This window comes from Aythya ferina, assembly GCF_964211825.1.
Source record: "Aythya ferina genome assembly, chromosome: 1".
NCBI classification, from domain to species: domain Eukaryota; kingdom Metazoa; phylum Chordata; class Aves; order Anseriformes; family Anatidae; genus Aythya; species Aythya ferina.
The window spans coordinates 154,161,868-154,185,257 of record NC_140296.1 but is presented as its reverse complement, the minus strand read 5'-3'; the positions used below and the strand labels follow the sequence as shown (position 1 = coordinate 154,185,257).

At 33.7% G+C, this 23,390-nt stretch overlaps 1 protein-coding gene and 1 long non-coding RNA gene across 10 annotated transcripts in view; one reads left to right on the top strand and one right to left on the bottom strand.

Moving 5' to 3' along the window:
- PPFIA2 (PTPRF interacting protein alpha 2) overlaps nt 1–23,390 on the top strand; it is a 328,145-nt gene that overhangs the window by 192,598 nt on the left and 112,157 nt on the right. For all 9 annotated transcript variants that reach the window (XM_084507292.1, XM_084507291.1, XM_084507288.1 and 6 more), the window contains 2 exons: nt 10,906–11,007; nt 20,098–20,262. In XM_084507292.1, the coding sequence (XP_084363418.1) occupies nt 10,906–11,007; nt 20,098–20,262 (267 nt within the window). The remainder of the gene's footprint in view (nt 1–10,905; nt 11,008–20,097; nt 20,263–23,390) is intronic.
- LOC311429658 lies at nt 5,362–7,214 on the bottom strand. The gene is made up of 2 exons (XR_014688330.1): nt 7,149–7,214; nt 5,362–5,887 (listed from the first exon to the last, which is right to left on the bottom strand). It is a non-coding gene; the product is annotated as an uncharacterized lncRNA (long non-coding RNA).

Below are 23,390 nucleotides of genomic sequence, written 5' to 3'. Positions count from 1 at the left end.
AAGCATTAGCCACGTTTGAAGACCTGACAGAATAAGCTGTTTGAGCTTGTTAATTGCTATCAGCTATTAATTACTTATTGGTTTCTCAGAGCAAGCACATAGATTAATATAAGGTTCCTATAACATGGACACTTCAGGGATACACTCCTGATTGCATTTGTGAGCAGTGGCATGTTGTAACAGTATTATTTCATCTGCTGCTATGAGGCTGGTGAAGGTACTGGAATAAATCATCCTGGCTATAAATGGAGGAAAGAATGACAGGTGAGACCTGCCCTTGGGCTTGAACTGTAGCTCTTTGCCCAGCTACAATAAAAATTTGCCCTTTAAATCAATATGCTGCACAATTATAAATAAGCCTCAAGGAATTAATAGGTTGCAGCTACTGACTTATTTTTTATAAGATTTTTTATTATTATTATTATTTTAATAGCTCTAATTCAGATTGCTTTCTGCACCCATAGGCTCCAAATAGAGGGGTACCAGGGCAAAAGTTGCATCGTGTAGTTGTATATTTTGGTTGTCATGAAAAATAAAAACATCCAACTTAGGAAAGATAGGATCTTGTCTCATTTAGCAATATTGCATTATGAATAGCTATAGAAACACCTTTGAGAAGATTTGTGAGGTTATAGTAGTAATGCATTTCACCCTAGCTGGCAATTATAAGCATAATCTGAAACAGGTGTTTCATTTCTGTTAAATTTGTGGTGTTTGACTTTGTTGGGATGTTTACTTGTCTTTTTTTTTTTTTTTTTTTTAATGGAAATATCCTGTAAATGCTTGGTGGAAAAAACATGTTTTTAAAATACAGCTTTTTTACATGTTAGCATGTTTGATTGTTTGTTTTAATTTCTGAACCTCAGGGATTAACACATCTTGCAAAAATACAAATCATAACTGATTATACAGTAAAATACAAAAAGAGAGCTTGTGAAGTGTTTCTATACAGTGAATGATAGACATGTATCTATGGTCAGATAGAAAATATGTCTGTATGCATTCTGTTTCACAGGGGAGGCATAACATAAATATGGTTTGTTTATGTTGCACATACACTGGGATTTGTGAAGATAAGTATCATTAAAATCATGTTTTCTCTTCTCACTTGAGCCACTGTGATTTCAGAGGAAGGGTGATAAGCAAGGACTAAACTGTAGTCTAGTATAAAGGGTCATGATATTTAGATGTATCTGGAAAAAGACTTAGCAGGCCGTTTGTATGTGTGTGTTTGTGAGAGTGCATGTATTTTACTAAAACACAACCTTAGAAGGGTAAATTTTTATTTCCTCTCCCCTTCATATGACTCTTTCAGATCTTGTGGTGATAGATGTAATCCTAAACTTAGGCTTTCTGAACAGAAGAGCTCAAAGTTGTCATGTATACCCTGTTCTGAAAGATATCATCTATGTTTATTTAGTTATCTGGAGACACAATGTAGTAAGAAAAGACAGATGTAGTACTGAATTGGTAGTGATGTAGTAAGATAATGAACTTCAAAGAGGATCAGTAGCTCTACAGCACCTCAAAGGCAACCGGGCTTGTTTGAAGTGTAGCTTTCATTTAGAGGGTTAGATCTGGATCAGCAAATCTCCAGACTTTTCAAAGTGACAGTTACACTTCAAACAAGCCCAAATGTTCCTGATGTGTGAGCGGAAAGGGTGGGTGCAGAGGGAGGGGGTAGGAAGGTTGAACAGGGGTGAAGATTAGGTAGCAATAGGAGCTGCAGGAGGAGAAGAGTTTTCAGATTCCAGGAATTTTCAGATTTCAGGCCTTTGACATATACTTATGTCAAAATATACATATTTTTAATTAAGCCTAATTAAAAACAAAATAAGATGTGGGTTTGCCCATTTTTGAATTTTCTATTTTACATAGAAACATGAATAGTATTAGGTGGAGTAACCTAAGTTAGCAAAACTTTAGTCTGGTTCATATATTGTTTTATGTATGTTTCATATATATTCATTTATATGAAGTGACCATATGTATATTTGAGTATTTCTGGCAAGATGTGGTGATTTTACCCAGCTGGGCAGATGAGCTCCACCACAACCACTCTCTCTCTCCCCCACCTCAAAGGGAAAGGGGGAGAAGATACAATGAAATGGGCTCAAGGGATGAGATGAGGACAGGGAAATCACTCACCAATTGTCATCACAGGCAAAACAGACTCAGCATAAGGAGATTAAAAGAATTTATTGCCTATTACTAACAGACTAGAGCAGTGAGAAACTAAAAGTAAATGAAAAACACCTTCCCCCCATCCACCCTTGTCTATGTCCCCCCCATGGAATCACAGGGGAACAGGCAATGGGGCTGTGGTCTGTCCCCAATCACTTGATTTTATAAAGTTACATTTTTATTATTTTATTAAGCATACCTAAAATATTAAAAGATTGAATGTCAATTATTTAATGTACTATGAAAGGGAAAAATACAATTTTGCTGTGGAAGGAAGGATGTGCTCTAAATCAGAATAGCGGACTTGTTGACCTATTATTAATAGCTGAATTAGTGATCAGTGATAAGATTCACCCAGAGACACTGCTGAGGAGGAAGGGAACGAGACAAGTATCAGAACAGTGCGTGTTCCCCAAAATGAGGGAGAAGTAAAGATCACTCTATATTTTGTCAAGTTTGCCTGGAAGAAAGCAAGATGCTGTGCAGAGGAATAAGTCAAAGCTAAGAAAGTTGAGAGTTTGAAATGTAAATCAGGCATGCTAAAAATCAACCAGACTTGTAAACTGGAATTGGCAACAAAATAAGCTGTAGATTCCTTATCAGAATTGTAAGACATGGACTATTCTGTTTACTGGTAAGTATGTGTTTCATTTTACAGTCACCCTCCATATATTCTCTCTGTCAGGATTTATTTTAGGTTATTTCTTAGGGCCATATACTGACCTCAGTCTGCCTTATAATGAGAGTTGTATGTATGTGTTTATATGCTGAAGCCATTGCACAGTCTGTAAAGCACTTCAATAATTTGCATATTATGTTGGGAAATCCCAATTGTTGGGTTATGAGCATAAAATAAAACTGTACCAGCAATGGGAGGTAGTAGTCATGTAATTCAGTACAGAAATTTATTCTTTGCTTATTCTGCTTCTTTGTAACTATTTCACAAATTTTATATTTAATATTTAAATATCTGAAAAAATATGCTAACCAACTGGAATAAAGTCAATCCCACTTTCCTTTGTCTTCAGTCCTTTATGAAATTGTTTTATAAATTAGTTATAGTCTGTCATTTTAGACCATATTTTGCTCTTTTTCTTTATTATATAGATAATCAACTTTTAACTGTGGAATGGTAAATTGTCATCAGTTTTGTTGCAGTACAATATTTAATCAATCAAGGCATACTCTTGTGAATATATTTGATGTTAAAAGATATCATTTGAAAATAATAATTTACTCTAATTTAGTCTGCAGCATAACTATATCCACAAATTGTGTCCTTTTAAAAGGGGTGGATATAAGTATTTGTGGGACAAAGATTCTGAAATACAACAATTAAAGCACATTGTAATCCAGTCTGTATTTTCATCCTATACTATCTATAATATTGCAAGCTGTTTAAAAGTCACCCACCTAAATTATAAATTATGCTTTATAGTATTCACAAATGAGTGCTGTTTTCCCCATCTCACCACATTTCAGTAATAATCCAAGAACTGTTTATTTTGGTTGTAGACCCTCTGTTCCTCAGTGTTCCCATCAGTAAGAAGCAAAGATCTTAAAACACAATTGTTGCTGTTTTTAGAGTATGTTGTTCTTCACCTATTCTAAATTGAACCAATCTAGTTAACATAAACTACAAAATAAGAGACCTTTAATTTTTCCATTTGATTGCTTTAGGGAAGAGAAAGAAGACTTCAATTTCATTCTTGTTCATAAGTAGGAGAGAAGACTCTAGTTTGATATAATTATATTTGCTACATCATAACAACTAAAAAAGTATTTAAAAGTACATTATATTTTTATAAATTTTAACATTGAATTCTTATGGATGGAGACTTTAAAGTCCTTTGAAGCCTCAAGCTTTATAGCTTGATACTAAGGATAACAAATAAGAAATATTGAATTATCATCTACTGCCTTGTGTTTGATATGACTTGTGAACTCATATCTACTATCATAATTAACAATTCTTACAGAACAAAGAAAACTTCTTGTAACAAATTAAAAAACAGTTGTTGATTGTATCATGCCCTTTTTTCCTAGTTCTACTATTACTGTAACTGTGTAACCTAGCTTTGTTTTGATAGAGCACTACCTATTGGTATTCTTCAGGAAGCGTCAATATATATGTTAGTGATCGATATATATAGAGAGATAATCACAGAATCACAGAATTTCTAGGTTGGAAGAGACCTCAAGGTCATCGAGTCCAACCTCCAACCTAACGCTAACAGCCCTCCACTAAACCATATCCCTAAGCTCCACATAATGCAGAACACCAATTCTAAATTATGTTAAAATAGAGAGAGTGGGAAAAAATATTAAAACAATAGATTGCATACCTCACTCAGCAGGTTCCCAATAAAGAGCAACTGACTGACAAAAAAAAATAAGAGTATCAACAGAACACTTTTTACCTGGTATTGAATGAAAATCAGGTTTCTAAATTAGAAATTTTCAGGCTAATTCTGATTGGGAAATAATGGAACACAGGCTTGTGTTCAGCTTTTTGGTCCTGATGAGAATGTTAGACTCGGGTCATTACTTGTGGCTGTACTAATTTTCAGTGATTCTAAAAACATGAATTACCTTCATATTATTATTATAGACCTAGATTCAAGTGGACTCTATAATGGCAGATTTGTGCTCATGTCTCCTATGTAAAATGTCGTATTTATTCCTGAAGTAATCCTGAGAAAGAAAATCATTGCAATAAATTGAGGCATAGCCATAATGCTCATGCTGCTGGGGAGATTCACTTTCACTTCTTGAATCTCTAGGAATGCAACAGGAAAATTAGGCAGAAAAATCAGGCAGAATACACCACAAGTCCTAGCAGTTCTATATTCTTCCTTTCATCTATAACTATATCTAGAAATACTGGCATTTTGACTAATATATTAACAAGTAACAATTAATGTTTCTTTTCGGTTGACTTTTAAAATATAATTTTGAAAATTTGAGGGTTACTTGTGCTACTAAAAATCATGAAAATGATATAATACAACTGTTGAAATTAGATAACATTTATAGAAAAAAGTCAGGTTATGCGTGCTATAAAGCTAAACCGAAATATAAATAACTGAATATATATATATATATAGTATATTTAAATAACTGAACTCATTTAATATGTTAAAGGGCCCTAATGAGATGTGCATTTAATGTGGTAAAATCCTTAGTTCTCCCTTATTATTCTTTCTGGTGTTTTCTAGAAACAAAATAAGTGTTTACATTTTTAGGCATTGAAAGAGAATTTGGAGCATTTTGTTATTGTTTAGAAAATCCATTTACTTCTGTTTTAATATGGGACCAGAGTCTTTCAAGTAACTACTCCATTCATAATAGTAGGCCATCCACAGAGAGTCTACACTCTTCTACGGAGAAAGGAATGGTTGAATAAAAAAATATATATATTTGCAAACTTTAGTTCAAAATACAATATAACTTCAACAGAGCATTTAAAGGATGAGTTCTGTCATGATGGAAAGCTATATAACAGCTCTTCACTTGTCCCATTTTCTGTTCAATAAAGGTATTGATATCATTTATTCTTGTAGATAACATTGGCTCCAAGCCTCTAAAAAGTGTTTTTTGTGTTGTTTTTTTTTTCTTTTATTTCTTCCAAGAAGCATTGACTGTGTACTTATGTGTGTGTAAGTGTCTGCATACTTCATAATTTCAATCCATGCCCAGAGTTCTGAAAACGGAAAAAAGAAAAAAAAAAAAAAAAGTGTGGGGTCACAAGTCCACTGTGTTACTGAGTTAGTTTTCTCTCTTATGTAAAAGAAATCTCCTCCTCTTCATTTTTCTCTGTGAATTAATGAACTCTCACATTGTCACATTTAATCATAGTTTCCAGAAGCTTGATATCATGCAGTCCACTAAATAAGCCAAACGAGCATCAGTAATGCCTGGATAGTTTGAAACATATTTAGTGGATAAGTAAGAGTCAATAAGACCACACCCTCCCTATCTGAACCCTTGGCACAAATTAACCAAAGTAACTCTCAGTTCAAATTAGAGATTCATTGTTATGCATGAAGAGACCAAAATTTTCATCCTGAAACCCAAAACATATGTCATGTTTTTACCTGGATATTGTTATAATACAGTGTTTCAAGGTACGGTATTGCAGGATTTAGAGTTTGAGTTTTCTAATCCAACCCCCTTATTTTGAGTGTAAACGTAATGTTAAACATTTCAGAAGATTGACACAAAACTTGTGATATTAAACCTAAATATTGAAATCTTTTATTCAACCTAATCTAGAATGAAGGACTATTATTATGGCTCTTCTGTAGTAAGAAAAAAGGAGACTCTCATCCAGAACTTTGAAGTGTTTTGTCTTGCTAATAGCTGTCAAAAAGGTCAAAATTTCTGTGTTAGTAGTGGCAAAGTTGCTAAAATAAATCCTTGGTTAAACAGCATTAAGTATTTTTAGCAATATTTCCAATGAAAGAATAGGAAAAGAAAGAAGGTACAATTTTAGAAAACTGAAGTGGATGAAAATACAACAAATGAAAGGTTAAAGCTCCCAGGGAATTGTAGTAGATAGTCATTTCTCATGTTAAATGACAAACATCCAAATTAGTGGGAAGGCAAATCTGTCTGTGTAGATAGTGTTGAATATAAAATAAAAATGGTAAACCCTAGCCATTATTTATCCATGCAGAGATTAGTTTATTCATTCCTGAAATGAACCATGTTTCAAAACTGGAAGTTCCAGAGGAGTTTTTAAGCTGAATCTCCCCAGTGACTTTGAAATTGATTTTTTTTTCTTTGTCTTACAAATTTTTTCAAATTTCTCCATTCTTTCGTTAAGGATGTGGGTGTGTGTATGATGAGAGGCTGTTTGCCTTTTTCATTTGGGTTCAACTCACTCCATACTGTACTATACTCACAGGCTGACCAGTCAAGCGTTGCAGCTCTAGGGTCTCATTTCTATGGCATGCTCTTACCTTGGAGGCTAGTTGTATAGGTTTTCTGTTCATTTGGTCACGCAAAATGAGCCTTGCAGAGCTTTCCTGGGAACAATAAGCAAAGAAAGCATTTATTAAGCTAGTCCCTAGTGGTAGAGATTTGACAATAAGGAAGCTGTGGTATGCCTCCTCTGCACAGTCCTGCTGCCAGCACATCTGGCAGCATTGACAGCCTGGCTGTCCCAATGGCCTCCCACTCTCCTGGGCACCCTTGAGCACTGACTGTATCTCAGCTGCTTCACCAGGGGATGTCCTTGACTCTTGGATTGTAATACCAAATGGTCCTTTCAGTGGTCACAGATTTCTGTTGCATTAGTTTTCAAGGCTTCTGCTGTCTCTTCAAAGATACACATGGGATAAGTGAAGAACTGTCGTTTTGAGTCAGCTATTTGCCAGTTAGACTGAGTGTTACAGCCCAAGACAAAAAGGGAAACAACAGGCCAAATAGGTCCCAAGATTATATTTATTTTTCTGTTGTTTATCATGAAAAAAAAAAAAAAAGTATCCTGATATCATTTTGTAGTATAAGAACAATGAAATCAACTAAATAATTTTCATGGCTTTGATTCTCTTTATTTCTTAATTAGCTTTATATCCAAACAACTTGTACATAAGCTTTAAGAGTGCAGTTGTGCCTGTCAAGTCATATTAGTTATGCAACAGATACTACCTTCAGGGCTCACAAAGTATGTCTGACCATGCAAGATTTCTGCTGCAAACAATAATTCCAGATGACAGTATTCCCCTGATCTCTGTTTATACAGGGGGAATTGCAAGAGCAGAGGTTGTTATCATCGCACGTTATTTATTACATAACAAGATAAAAATATGTTTTGCTTTTCATCTAACCTGTGGGAGAAACATCTTCTCTGGAGCATTACAGTTTCATATCTCAGGGATACCTTGGAGTGAAAGGGCATACTTAAAATGAGTTTCACTTGTAATATTGGAAGCATGAATTGAAAAGCAAGTTTTTATGAGCTCTTATCATACCTGTTAATTTGTCAAAGCAGATGTGACAGAAAAAGAAGCTCTAGGGCAAACTCAATTTTACTTTGAGACTTTCCGTGCAAAAGACTTACAATACAAACAAAAAGAAAAATAATTGTCTTTCTATCATCATTCAATTCAGAGAAGTCAAAGCTCTTGACTTGTTAACAGTCACTTGTATCTCAGATGAAGAGATATGGCCACTTGAGCTCCAGAGGTATGACAAAGTGACTCGTTCTTGTAAATACTGGTGCTGCAAATATGTCAACAACAGAGGAATTTCAGAGGATAACAGCAACTGAATAATTAAAATGTTTGAAGGAGCTGTGTCAGTGACTAAGTAAAGAGGTCTAAGATACTAGATACATGTAGCCCAGACAAACTGGTGCTTAATAACCATTAGGGTTATAAGCTGAAAATGTTTGGAGACTGAGAGGACACTGTTAAGTATGGGACTCTAGGAGCAGAATTGTGACTAATGGTTTGTTTTCAAACAAGGGAAAGCTTAAGCTGATGTCAAAAGAAAAATTCACAAAGAATACTATTTATGACGTTCAACAAAGTAGTAGAAATTCAAATGTCTATTTATTTCCGATTATATTGACATAAGCATGAAAGATCATACTGGTGGTAGCAGGCTTGGCCTGGCAGAGCAAAGAATGTGCAATTTTATAAACCCATATCTTTCTCTCTTTGGAAGCAAAAGAACGTTAGCAGACTGCTTTGCCTTACGGCAGTTAGTAACTGGAATCATAAGTTACAAGATGATACTTTCTATCTTTTTCACTACCTCTTACCCATTCAGATACTCAAGTATATACCAAAGGTCTATTTAAATTTCAACTAAAACAAAACAAAGAAATGAAAAATAGTAGATAAAAATGTTGTCATAGTGCCTATATTAGCAGTACTAGCAACATAGATTTACCTACCATAAACACTATAAAGTTTATGTTAAGAGAAGTTAAAGAAATAATATGTGCATATGTGTTTTCCTGCTTCAAAATTCCAATTAAATCTGACCTTAAATTATTGGGTTACTATTAAATATGATATTTCATTTGGTATGTGACATTAATTAACAACCTTAAATACAAGAGTTTAAGCAAAACTAGACAGCATGACAGTGCTAAAGTAAGATCTAAAGGCACAAGTTTCAACAATACTTTTGAAAATTTGAAAGTTTTAAATCCAGTTTACAAAGCTGACTTAAGGACCCTTACATCATATATTGTATACTGCATATCTTACAAAGATTTTGACAACTAGGATGTAAGATCAAAATACGGATTAGGAGGTATGGCACAAGTTCATGTGATCAACAGCTAATCTCTAAGACAAAATCCACTGAGAATATGAGAACAACACTTTCCTTACTGGTATGCAATCTGCACAGAGGCTTAAAGTAAATTAAAGTTTAGCTGCTGAAAAAAGGGAAAAAAAAAAGAAAAAGAAAAAAAAAAAAGTTATATATTGATAATATATCAATATGTTATTGATAATATTGATCTTATATTATCAATAATAGTATATATCATTAACTATTTATGTTAGTTTAAAGCGGAATAAGCCTAAGAATACCTACCAACCTGTTGAAAAACCCTTTCATTTGAATAAAAGCTGCTTTCCACAACTTGAAGGGAGAGAGCAGACCAAGTTCTTTAGAGATCATTGCCAGCTTTTGTCTTAAATAGATTTAGTCTCAGCTTTATCCTACTGGCTGATGAGATAAACCACCTGGATATGTTTTTTTTCTTAAACTGCATTCTTTTCAGGGAGTTAGGAATAACTGCAATTTAATCCTAGCTGTTTATGGGTGCTTTTAAGTGCTACTATTTTTGTCAAACTCAATTAATTTACTTAATATTTAAAAATATGTTTATACTTTTGTTAAGCAGCAGTGCTGTTCATCAAGAGACCTATTTTTTTCTGGTACATGATTTTTTCTGGCCATATTACAAAGGCTTTTCATTCTTTGTTTCACTACTTCCATGAGATGTAGAATCTTTTTGGTACAATGTGTAAATCAGCCACTACCATTTAGTATATGTTGGGCTTGTCAAAAGTAGACAAAATGAAACCTTTTCCTTATTGAAATTAATGGCAAATCTCTGACTGCCATTTGTATAGGTAAAATTTAAGTATATATTTGAAGAGTAACAGCAATATTAAAATCAAGACCTTGGAACAGGCTGCCCAGGGAAGTGGTGGAGTCACCATCCCTGGAAGTCTTTAAAAGACATTTAGATGTAGAGCTTAGGGATATGGTTTAGTGGGGACTGTTAGTGTTAGGTCAAAGGTTGGACTCGATGATCTTGAGGTCTCTTCCAACCTAGAAATTCTGTGATTCTGTGAAATAGGAATATTTCACAGATACATATGTGGATACATTGAGTTGAAGCTCATTATGTGGTGTCTCTCTTGTTATAAAATAGGCCAATTTTGTTTTCTTTGTGCTGTAGTTCTGGTATGTTATGTTTGGGGAATGTTGTCGTCATCTCAGACCTTCTTTTATTTCTAAAATTATGCTAGTATTTTGCATAGGTGCTTTTTATTAGATTTATTAGTCTTTCAATGAAAAATGCATAATTTTAAAAGCTTTGGGTAAGTGTTGATGTTTATAGATGCTATTTTAGTTTGTATTGATGATTTGTAAATATTATATAAATCCTAAAACTCTAGAAAGCATATATATTTAATGATTTGGGGGTTTAAACTTAACTTCATATTTAACTTTATTTCATAGGAATTTGCTGCACTGACAAAAGAGTTAAACGCATGTAGGGAACAGCTGCTTGAAAAGGAGGAGGAGATTTCAGAATTGAAAGCTGAAAGAAACAACACAAGAGTAAGTACACAGCAGACTTTCTTGATATCATGTATGTGTAAAGCAGGAGGAATATACTTACATATAAATTTAGATCATCATTTGTGTAAAAAAGAAGATAAAATTCCTTGCCTTCCTTGCAGATATCTTTCAATTAGTACGAGATTTATCAGAATCTAAGTAATAGTACATGTCTACAATACTACAGTTCTGCAGGAAATGACTGTGTTTTAGCAAAATATATTAATAACAAACTAAACGACAAACAGATTTTGTGTATAATGAGGTAAGTACGTTCAGTTTTCATGTTTTCTGTAACAAGGGACTCGCAAAGCTTTCCAAGCCACTGGCCCTGCAAAAGTAGCCTGCATGCACCCTCATCTCTTATCAAGGCAAAATACAGATGTATGGCAGACCCAGCTTTCCCTTGTGCCTTGGATTTGATCTGAATAAGGATGAGGTGAAGGCTGCCATGTGTATCATAGTGATAAATGTTGTTTAGCCTACATGCAGCCATTGTGATCCTTGAAGTGAATGTCATTTGCCATAGAGAGAGGACAAGATTTCACCCTTAAATTTGCTATATTCTACTTCAATCAAAATATATTATTCTGTCTGTAATCAAGAATCCATGATAATGCTTTCTAGTGTCTACAAGATGGTACAAATGTAAAAGTGTGTAAAATGGCTTGAGGAAAGAGATGGCCAGATCAAGCAGGAGTCATACTGGAAATAGGCATACGGAATAGATCTCAGAGGTTGAACACCAAAGATATTTTCTCACATGCATATTCCATTCTTCTATGATCTTAGTAACTTCCTGCGTTCATCCTTTCACTAAACTAATAGCACTTTGGCATTGCAAATAACATATTTCCTTGGTTAGCTGATTTGCATTCTGAAGGATAACTAACAAAGTGCTTGACAAAAGAACTGAGAGAGGATATTTCTCACTGCTTTTTACTGCCCAGATGTAGCACCATAGTGCTATAGACTTCAGAAATCCAAAGGCAGGTGATACAGATTTCTACAAAGAGAAAGCTGCTTCATCTACCAGCTCAGAGGAGCAAGAAAAGATGATCACTTTTAAGTACAAAAGTCATAGATGTGTTGAGATTGGAAAATGTGATGGGAAAAATAGATAAAGCCTACTTTTTCTCCCATGATTTTTATACAATCTAAACAGACCAAAATACATGTAGCTCCCACAAAAACAGAATTAATGAATAGAGAAAAATATAGGAATTGTAGTGCATTCTTTAGGTTTAGCAAGCCATCTCAACTACAAATCTGAAGTATTTCTAAAGCTGCTTAAATTATCATTAACTGCTACATGTATTGCCTGTTTTTAGTGTTTGGAAGAAAACTAGGAAAGTCAATTTAGAAAACCATTTATATAGAATAAACAATAACTTGTGTTAATTTCTAGCACAAACTAGAAAAATAAACAAATTTGCAATGACATATTCTCAGATGTCATATGTTCTTCATAAGAATGTAGACAAAACTGCGTAGCACAAATCCTTTTCCATTTCTCTACAAAGCCAATTGAACTCCAAGTATGGTATATTAAAAATGCAGTGTACCAATACCTATTGTGTGTCTGATATAATAAGCAGCTCAGAGTAGGCAAAAAAAAAAAAAAAAAAAAAAAAAAAAAAAGCCCAGTGGTCAAACCGAGTCAGCTACAAGTCAGATCGTGCTCTGTCATAGCACTTCCTTTGCAAACCAAGAAAATTATATATTGTCCTATCTTATGCTTCTTATTCTATATAAAGTACAAGGTAAGAGATTTTTTGTGAGCATTTAATACTAATTAATGAGAGTTAGAGTGTGATGATCTTGCCAGAAGTCCTTACAGTTTAAATTAATAAAATCTACTGTTTTTTCTTGAGAGTGAGGACAAATCTAGACATTGGAGATGAAAAGATTTAGTATACAAAAATATGCAGGAAATGTAGAAAATGCATTTAAATGCATTTTGTAAACAAGAGGGGAAGATATAGACAAAGAATTAACAGAGAAGGAGAGAGAAAAAAGTCAGAGATGATGCCTTAGCCTGTCCTCCAACATTTTCATTAACAAATTATGACACTATTGTGTCATGTGTATATATTCTTGCCAGGCTGTCATATACTAAGTTAGTCGCCAGAGTCTGCTGTAATAGTCATGCTGTTTTCTGTAGGCTCCCATACACTTTGTTTATAGGAAAAGACCAACATTTTAGGCACAAAGCTGTTGTCTTCAGAATACAATCATCTCAATGACGTACTAGTGATGAGATTTCCAACATTCATTGACAAATCATTGTCCATAATGAAGCACTTTTTAAGCTGAGATTTATGCTGTTATTAATGCAAAACAACAATAATAGTCTGTCAGAAAAAGCTGTTCCATTTTTTCCTGTTATTAAAATAAAGATTCTTATTAAAGTAATAATATTTAGAAGACTTTTGGAATGAAAAAAATGTATTTTCTGATGGCTAAAGTGAGTCCAGGTAATTCTTCTTTCTATCCATACCACTACTGTTCACACCTAACCCAGCTTTAGCTCAGCTATGATAGTAAGGTTTACCTGCCCCTAAGGACACATAGCAGCACTACCCAGTACAACTACTTTTTTCCCAGGTATCACTTCCTTTATTCTTAAATAAAGAAGCTCAGTTCTAAATGCTCATGTTCCTGTTTTGAAACTTTTTAATCCAACCTTTTACCTCCCTGTAAAGATAGCATCTACTGGAGATCAGCAAGAAGAAATTAAAGTGGCAAATCTGTCAGAGTCTCAGTACACACTCCCAGTCACTTCTTGCCTTCTAGCACCCTTTTACACTTCCATTTAAGCTTTGCTAATAGTTTTGTTTGTTTGTTTGTTTTTGTTTTTGTTTTTTACTTTATTCTAGACCCACACCCATGTGTTTCCTTATTTTGTGGTAACACCCTCATACAGTTTTTGCCAGTCTCCACAAAAAAAAGCTTCAAGACCTGATTTGCTATTTTATGACAAGCTGCAGTGTCAGACCTTGACAGTGAAATGCATTAGAGAGAGAACACACCGGCATAACATTCTTTGCGACCCATAAACTCTAGGTCTCAGCTACAAGACCATCGTTTAAATCTTACCCCAGTCTTTAGTTGTATTCCTACTCAATCCTTTAAGCAATATTCTTAAACAAAGCTCCCTAGTGATCTTTTGCTTTTAAATATGTATTTTTACTGCCTACAATAATTAACTTCTCACATATTATGGTAGAAATATTTTCATGTCAAGAACTTAGCTGACAACTTAATCTGTCAGTACATAAGGCAAAATAAAAAATGCAAGAGCATATGTATATGTATTGATTGGTGTCGTATTGCTGACAGGAAGACAAACAGTTTCTCTCTAAAAGCATTGCATGTGACTTTGAAAACATATACAAAAATATCTTAATAGAAAATGTTAGTTATTTCTATTGATGTTGTCTAGCTAGCAATCACGTAAGACTGATGTCTTTGTACTTTGTACTTTGGCACAAACTTATAAAATAAGACTAATTTGGCTATGCTAAATTTAAATTAAAGTTGAAATTTATTTTTGTCTCAGTCTGTATTCTTCAAAAGTAGAAAAAGTTTGTAGGATTAACTTTTTTAATCAGAATATGGTTATGAGGAAAACTGGGTTTTGGTTGGGCAACTGAAACAAAAATCTATTAACATACTGATATGGATTAATCTGATTTTTATCTTTAAATATATATATATATAATTTTTGTATATGGTATAAAATGTTACTCAAACTATTCAGAAATATTGTATTTCAAGTCTTCTTAGAAACAAGAAAAAATAAACCTATGCTCATGAATGAAATACTAACAAAGGTTAGTTGTTACGTTTCTTTTACTCAATACCTCAGGAGATGAAGCACTTGAAGTAAACTTCACTGGTTTAGGTTCAACTTTATTGTCTCACTTCCTTAATGAATGATTTCTGCAACATCTTCTGTTAGTCACTGCCATCTCATAGTAGCCATAGATCAGAATTTTGCCCTCCATTATATGGTTAAATTGTCCTTGTGTTGTGTTGTAAAACTCTAAGAATATATTTTAAATGAAGGGTTTAAATCCTTTATTTAATCGATTTTCTTAGAGATCCCTTTACTTACATTAGTTTAATAGTTGCTGATACTAAAACAGACACTGTCTTTTTTAAACAAGATAATGCAAGTTCTTACAGTCTGAAAGCATGAAAATAAGTATAATTGTTTCCTAAGATTCTGTAAAGGCAAAAACATTATTTCCCTAATGCAAATGATGGCAAAAGTCGTTATTTTTTCATCAATATTATGATCTCTCTCCTATGCCCCTACATTTCTTCTTCCAAAATTAGAGCTTGTATCACAGAAAACAGGGTGACAATAGCTACTTAATAGATAGTAATTCAACACCTGTATTTCCAGACACTGTGTAACAACAGGTAGTATCAACTGTTCAAACAAATAGTCATTATATTGCTATTCCTTATTTTCATAACAGAACCTTTCTTCATTTCCATATTTTGTATCATTATCCTGATTATTACATTTTCTTTCATTCTTTTATTTCACATATGTGTGTTTCCATTAGGTTTCAGGTTGCCAGTATCTTATTTAAAGAAATACAAATGTAGGACATAAGCTGCAGCTAGGCTGTAACTTTGTTTTTTCAAAGTAAGATTTTTCACCAGCAGTTTACCAGTAAAGCTATATGATATCACCCCAGCTAACCTTGGGAGCAAATTGGTTTCCAGCACTATTGAACAATGCTGAGGAAAATTACTGGCTTAATGACTGGTTTTAAAGATAATCTGCAACCCCGTGTCTGTTTATTTTACTTTTCTTTGCTTGCACAAGAGTTGGAGTGTCACCAAACAATGAGCATTCTAAATACAGACTGAAAGGAAATTCAGTTTTGACTGTACTGATTAGTAAGTAGACCTCGAAAGACCATTGGGCTCTTAGTGCATTGCGCCATTCCTGTAAGGAATCCCTTAAACCAAGTGTGTCTTAGTTTAGTTCTGTAGAAGAAAATCTATTTTCTTCTATATTATTATTTTCCCTATCTTCCATTATTTATGCCTCTCATTTTCTCTCCACTACCTTCTCTTTTTATTTTATTTATTTTATTTTATTTTGCAAAAAAAGTAAAATAAAAAATATAGGCAGGTGATAACCTATGCACATGTAGCTTGTATTGTTAAATCTACTTATGCATTTCCATTTTACAATGCTTTGTAAGCCATCTGAGAAATACAGTAAACTGTATTCTAGTAGATATCTCTATTAGCTCTAATTATCATTTTAAATATGCTTCATTCCTTCAGAAAATATGCACTAGAGCATTTTTTAGTCTTTATATGATGATTTTTAAACATTGTTTGTGCTCAGGAAGAGTCCAGAGCTCTAGAAACCTCCACCACATTTAACTAAGGTAAAATTTTCATCACATCATCTTGAGAATCCTAAAATTTGCCCAGCATAAGAGTAAAAATCAGTTGTCAGTTTCATAATTTACTGTCAAGCTTATGCTTTCCAGCAAGAAAAGCATAGCATTGACTGGATATTATGCGTGGGTGATTCTGTCCTGCTTGCTGCTGTTGATCTTCTCTCTTCAAGCTGCCTCTCCCTGTGAGTGCCTGACAACTGTAGCAGCTTGACACAGCGTGAGAGAGCAGAAAATGCTCAGCAGCACATGTTCTTTGTTAATGCCAGAGTGTAATTGCAACATACAAAATACAACAATACCTAAACAAATTGTTTGTAATTTAAATTACCAATATTTTTACATTAGTATTTTGATGTGAAATCTTGTTTTGTTCTTCACAAATATATGGGATGGTAATTATTGAGGTACATGTATATAACAGAGAAAGTCTTCAACACAACCCCTGCCATCCCATCCCCACCCATCTCCCCTCCAGCCAGATACTTTGATTTCCTTCAGTCACTTAACTTTAACATTGCTCAGACACACTATTTTCTTCAATATCAGTTTTGTGTTTTTATATGTCTCTTTCCCCATCAATGTAGTAACTAACATTTCATACTTCTGCAACTGTAGCTACATGTGCCATCCCCAGGAATGTAGGGAAGACCTTTTTTAAATATATATATATTTTTATATATATACACACACATTTTATGTACATGTAGTTGAAGCAAAAATGAATAAAATAGCAGTATCATTTCAGCAGAGGAGGAAGCAAGGATTTGCTGTCAGATGTTCTAACTCTTGGGTTGGTTGTTCCCTTTCAGCATGGCTTGGAGTAATGCAGCACAGGTTAGTCATACTCTCTGGTCAGCTAAAGTGGATTTGCTTTAAGCAGTGCTCACAGATTTTGTGGAGAAATAGACTTGACTTTTGTTGTAAAGCAAAAATAATAAATTGCTATCAGCGAGAAACCTGTGTCAGCATGTCTTCTTGAGCACTCTGAGGGCTGACAGCAAAGAAAATACTGCAGAGGTGGTTTCCAGAAAAATGAACCACTACTAGTTGAGTGGCCAGAGTGAATAAGAACAGTAAGAAAAAGCATGAAATGTTCATAAGTAGTTCAGTAATCCAGCATGAGTGTTTTGACACTTACCTGTGACATCATCTCATCTTTCTATATTAAGGTTAAAAAGGCAACACAATATTTTGCACTTGAAGTTTTATTTAACAACTATGAAATATGTGCAGACATTTATATTTGGATTTGTCACCTCTAAAATGGTAATTCTCAGTTAAGGACAAAATTAACTTTTCTGTATATTAAATGGATGGCTTTGGTTTGATTTAATTTTATGTATTACAAGTTTTTAACATGATAGTAACTTAGCCTAAAGTTAAATATTTTATGTGCTGCTGTACAAAGGGCTATGGTGCTGTGCTGTTCATCCCACACAGTAAACTCCTCCACATTCACCCCATAAGAAATTCTGAGTTTCCTGTACCCCCAGACCATTCCAGTCTCTTTTATACATGGAAATCATATTTAACTTTATTTTCTTAGTCCCCATCACTTTCACCAGTCTCCATTCTTCCTTCTCTTAAGAAGGTTCCCACCTTTCTTCTGTCCATGCTGACTTCAAGTTCCCTGTCAAGATCATCTGTTTATCCCAGCTCAAAATGGGATGATAAATGTACACTTTTTCCTTATCGCTCCTTTTTCCCATGTTCCTTATTTTTCTGTTTTATAGTTTATGCATAATTCCTTCTGTAATTATTTTATTTTCCATGTCAAGAATTCTGTGTTGCCATCAATTTTCTTCCCTCTTATACCAAATTTTCTCATTTTTCCTTCTAAAGAAGACTTGAATACAGGCTCTAAGAATTCTCCCTTCTGGTCCAGGATGATTTGTTTAGGTTAGTAGAGCATCAAATATGATAAATTTGCTCTGTGATAGGGCAAAAATTAGTTAGCAAGATTATGGAATACTGCATTGTTTTAATGGGTGTCAGTTTAAGCTGTGGACAACTGCAGACTGACTTACTTGTCTGTGCTGAAAGTTTAACTGTGGTTCAGTATTTTCCTTTTTTTTTTTTTTTCCAATTTCCTCAGAAATCTTTCTTTGAAGATATGGGACAGAAAGTAGGCTGTAGAATTAGTAATCAACTATTGTCTTTCTTTCCCTTTGTTATCTCCTAGATAACTATTGACTTTCTTTTATTCAGTTATCCCCTAGATAACTAAGTGGCCTGGGAAAAAAAAAAAATCACAAAGGTAATGAATTTAGACCATATTCAAAAATTCTGTTATGATAGCAGTTAAATGTGCATTTAATTTCTGTTATGAACAGAAGGACTCTGTGTTTGGAAACAGTCCTGATCTAATCTAAGTTACAAAACACACATCTTTCTTGAATTTCATGGATCCATTGCAATTCTTTGTGTATTAATATTATTCATACATGTATTCACTATTTTTTGTGGATAATGCAATTATTGTAAAATTATAAGCAGGTGCAAATCCACATACAGGAATCATGCTTGAAGTAAAGATAACATCAAACCTGAATTGTTCCTGGTCTGATAGCTGTATATAACTATTTTAATGTGATTATACCCTGTTTATACCCTTTTGTGTCTATTAGTTCATGTAACAATAAAGGTCATTATGTGTCTGAGAATAGCTATAGATGACAGAAAAATATAACTCTTTTCTAATAGTAGCTATATTAAGAATAGCATCAAAGGAGCAATAATAAACAATTATCTATGTAACTTTAAAATTTCCAGTTCAATGGTTTAGGTATAATTGTATGTTGTAACTGCAATACATTTATCAAGTGTTGTGATTCATGAATTTAGCTACCCTGTTACAGCCTTACAGCTAAGCAATTATCTTCTATGTTCAGATAGTAAGAACAGTAGGGTTAGAGATATGAAAGCCTAGATAAATGGTGAATTTTCTGTACACCAAGATGTCATTTTAGTATTTCTTTTAACATACTTAGAGTAATAATGACAAACAATTATCATATGTTTTTACAATATGTCATTTACAGGTTATTCTGCAGGTTATTTACAATAGCCTGAAATACCCTGTTCATGAACCATTTTGTCTTCCATGATGTTTGTAATAAACAGACACAATGAACATTTTAGAACAAGTTAGTGACAATAAAGACATGTTAGAGTAAATAATCTTAAAAATGTAATGAAATATACATTTTGCTTTTACATACTTAGTTAAGTAACTTCCAGTACAATTTAAAGATATCACAGTTAGGGTGAAATAATTATAAGCTGCTTTTATATTTTTGCATGATGTTTTAGACTGGTTTTGATTGTTATTTGATAGCTAATGCTTATCAATTACAATGACAAATAATGTAAATATGTACTTTACTTAGTTAAATAGTGACTCTATGCTGAGTGATTTGTTGAGTTTACTTTTCATAGAGTTTTAAATGAAATTAGGAGTTGATTTTCTATTTTTCTACTGATCTGATTTCATTTGATTTTGAATCATAAAATGTTGGCAATAATTCCAACAGTCCCTCCCATAATGAGGTGGCCAAGAAAATTGCCATTTGGTACCACGCACTTTGTAGTTAGAATTTCCATAGCATTTAAGTGCATAAGAATTAATAACCTTTTATATCAAATCCAATAGCTGTTACTGGAGCATTTGGAGTGCCTTGTCTCAAGACACGAAAGGTCACTGAGGATGACAGTGGTGAAACGGCAAGCACAGTCTCCTTCAGGAGTTTCCAGTGAAGTTGAAGTCCTCAAAGCTCTGAAATCACTATTTGAGCACCACAAGGCTTTGGATGAAAAGGTACAGTGTGGAAAGAATGTTATCAGATACTCCCTTTGACTTACTATACTGTGCTTTATAATGCTTATTGTGTGTTTCCTTCTTGGTATATGTCTTGTACTTGAAACATTTATACATGTTCAAAGAAGTCCTTAAGAATGTGTGACCAATAGTTACCTTGCAATTTGGGTCACTTTAGCTGTCTTTCGTAATCAGTAATACTGACTTTTCAAAACAAGCAAATCTGTCCCTTACCAGAAAGACTTCTCCTATTTAGGAATTAAATGCCATGATGGAATTTATGTCTCTAATATGTTTTCAAGAAAGTTATTGATGAGAAAACGTAGACTTCTCAAACTTTAAAAGCACAAACTGAGGCAGAAAGAGACATTTCTAGGTACGTAAAAGAGCTTTCCTCTTAAAACTTTTTGGAAGGAAAACCTAAGTTTCAGAGATGTTTACAGCATTTACTACATAAGCACACCATTTTCTCTAAGATTAGTGTAGTATGAAATGATCCTTCATTATCAAAGTTAATGGAGAGCTTGCAGAATCGAGATTAAAAATCATTCATGATGTTAACTGCCTAGTCATATTATTAAAGGGAGTCTTTCCACTGTATTCTGTATGTGTTTTGTATTGGAAAGACTTTTGTGTGAATAAAACTTCATGTAATTCTGAGGTATCACCTTGCGTATTTCTTTATATGAATTACAAAATCTAATTCAAGTCTAGAAACAATATACTCAGAAAACGATGCATCTGAATTATGATTCATTTGAAGCATTTTGAAATGCTTCAAAACTGCACATGCAGGGAGCATTGTTCACAAGCAAGGAACCTAGTTCCTTGTAGAGCCTGTCTTGGCTGACTTCTCTGGGCTCAGAACTGCGTCTGAGTTGCTTCTCTGAGGAGGCTGAGTAAGCAGTGGAGTCCTCTTGTGCAGCACAGCATCTGGAACTGTTGACTGCATGGTTGAGTTCTGTTGTATAGAGCCAGTTTATTGGCCTCACAGTAATAAAATTAACTTTTTATTTAGAAATATTTGAAGACGGTTGACAATATTTAAGGAACTATTATTTTAAAAACAGCTTTATGAAAAGAGTAGCTGTAGTCATATAGTAGCATTTATTCTTCACTGCTAGCTAAAGAGTGAAACATGGGTTATGAGTCATTCAGGGTTTAAGTGTCAGGTTCAGAATTAAATTAATTTAAGTAACTTATGCCAACTCCAAAATTATTTTGTATATTAGGTTATATATTAAAATTATTATGTGTGTCTCTTAAGGTATATGTTCTATTCAGTTACGTATTGTGAAAGCATATTTAAAGGAAATTTAGAAAAAGGAATATAGTGACTTCTAGCTGCTGTTAACAATTAGTTTTAATAAGTTTTGGGCCATCGTCAAGACTTACAAAATTCTGTATTATTAAGAAAAATCTTTAGAGGATTTATAAGGTTTGTGGTCTGAGCCTTGATTTTTATCCAACACTTTAGACGTTCATAAAACTATAAAGAGTTCTCCTGCTTTGTACTTTATGACACCATGTTGGAAATATATGAGGAATAATAAGAAATAAATTTTAAATATATTCTGATTATTCAGCAATTATTTATTTATTATATATATTTTTGTGAATGTTTAGGTTTTATTTTACTATGCAGTTTATTTTATGTATCAATTAGATTAGATACAGACTTAGACTGAAGCCAAATATAATATTTTGGCCTGTATTCCTAAATTATTATTTTTTTTAAGTTAATATAACAGATTTGAATCTGTATTCATTTAAAATTTTTGGACTGACACAGGTACACATTTTATGTATCTACTGTGTCTCTTCCCAGTGGTAATGATAATGGTCAGTGTAGAAAAATCAGATATCTGCAGTGATATTAACATGAGGTTTGTTACAATAGAAAAGTTGTTAAATTGATTGGCCAAAATGACTTCTTTCTATGTGTTATTCACCTGTGCTTTGAACCATTTTTCTTGTGAAATAATGAATCCGATTTTATTATAAAACATTCCAAGGTTATTCAAGGAAGCAGTTTAGTAAATGCTATTAGAATAACCTGTTATAAACCTAGTACACATTATTTTCAGGTACAAATCCTGTATAAAATTATGTGTTCATGTTATAGTAATTCTCACTAAAAGGAATAGAACACAGATGTTTTATATACCATACAGATACGCGATGTTAGAATGCTACCACATTACATTTATCGTTGCAATTAGTGGGATTTTTATTCAAAAATAATGGAAGTGAAAAAGACTGCAGACACCCAAATTGGCTAATAAACCTTTATGATTATAGTTCCAATGTTTCATTACCCTAACTGTAATTTCTTTTTCTACAACATCTAGTTGAAATTTCTATTGCTGAGTCTTGCACCTGCTGCCTCTTGCTCTATCACTGTGCATCTCCAAGAAGAAGCTGTCTTTTTCTTCACAGCTTTCTGTTAGCTAGCTGTTGACAGCAGTAAAGTCTCCCACGAACCTTCCTTCCTTAGGTTTGAAATGACCCAGCCTCTCTTCATACGCCATGTGCTCCAGCCCCTGACCAGCTTGGTGGGCTTCCAGTAAACTCACTCCAGTCCGTCAGTGTCTTTCTTGTACTGTAAAGCCCCAAACTAGACAAAGTATTCCAGCTGCAGTATCTAAAGTCCTGAGTAGAGAAATATAAACAAAACCCTTGACCCACTGACTTAACTTTTGGTGAAGTAATCCCAGGTGCTTCCGGCCTTTTTAACAAGGACATAGTCGTTCATCTTGCTGTTCACCACAATACATAAATCTTTTCTTCTAAACTGCTTTCTCCACCCCAAACCTGTTATGTTTCTTGAGATTCTTCCATCCATAGTAATTGGATGACAGTTGGACTTTGTCATTGATCACCAATTTCTGAGCCTTGCAGTCCTGCCAATTTTCCATCTACTGTATAACTCACTTATACAATTCATATCTCAGCTTTTTCTCTAGTGGGGTAAATTGAAGATCTTGCAAAAAGTCTTAAAACATTCACTGTTCTCCCCTTATCCATGGAGCCAGGCATCTCATCACACAAAAAGTAGTAAGGCTGGCCAGGCGACATTTCTCTTTTACAAAGTCATGCTGGCTCTTCCCAACCACTGTCTCATCTTT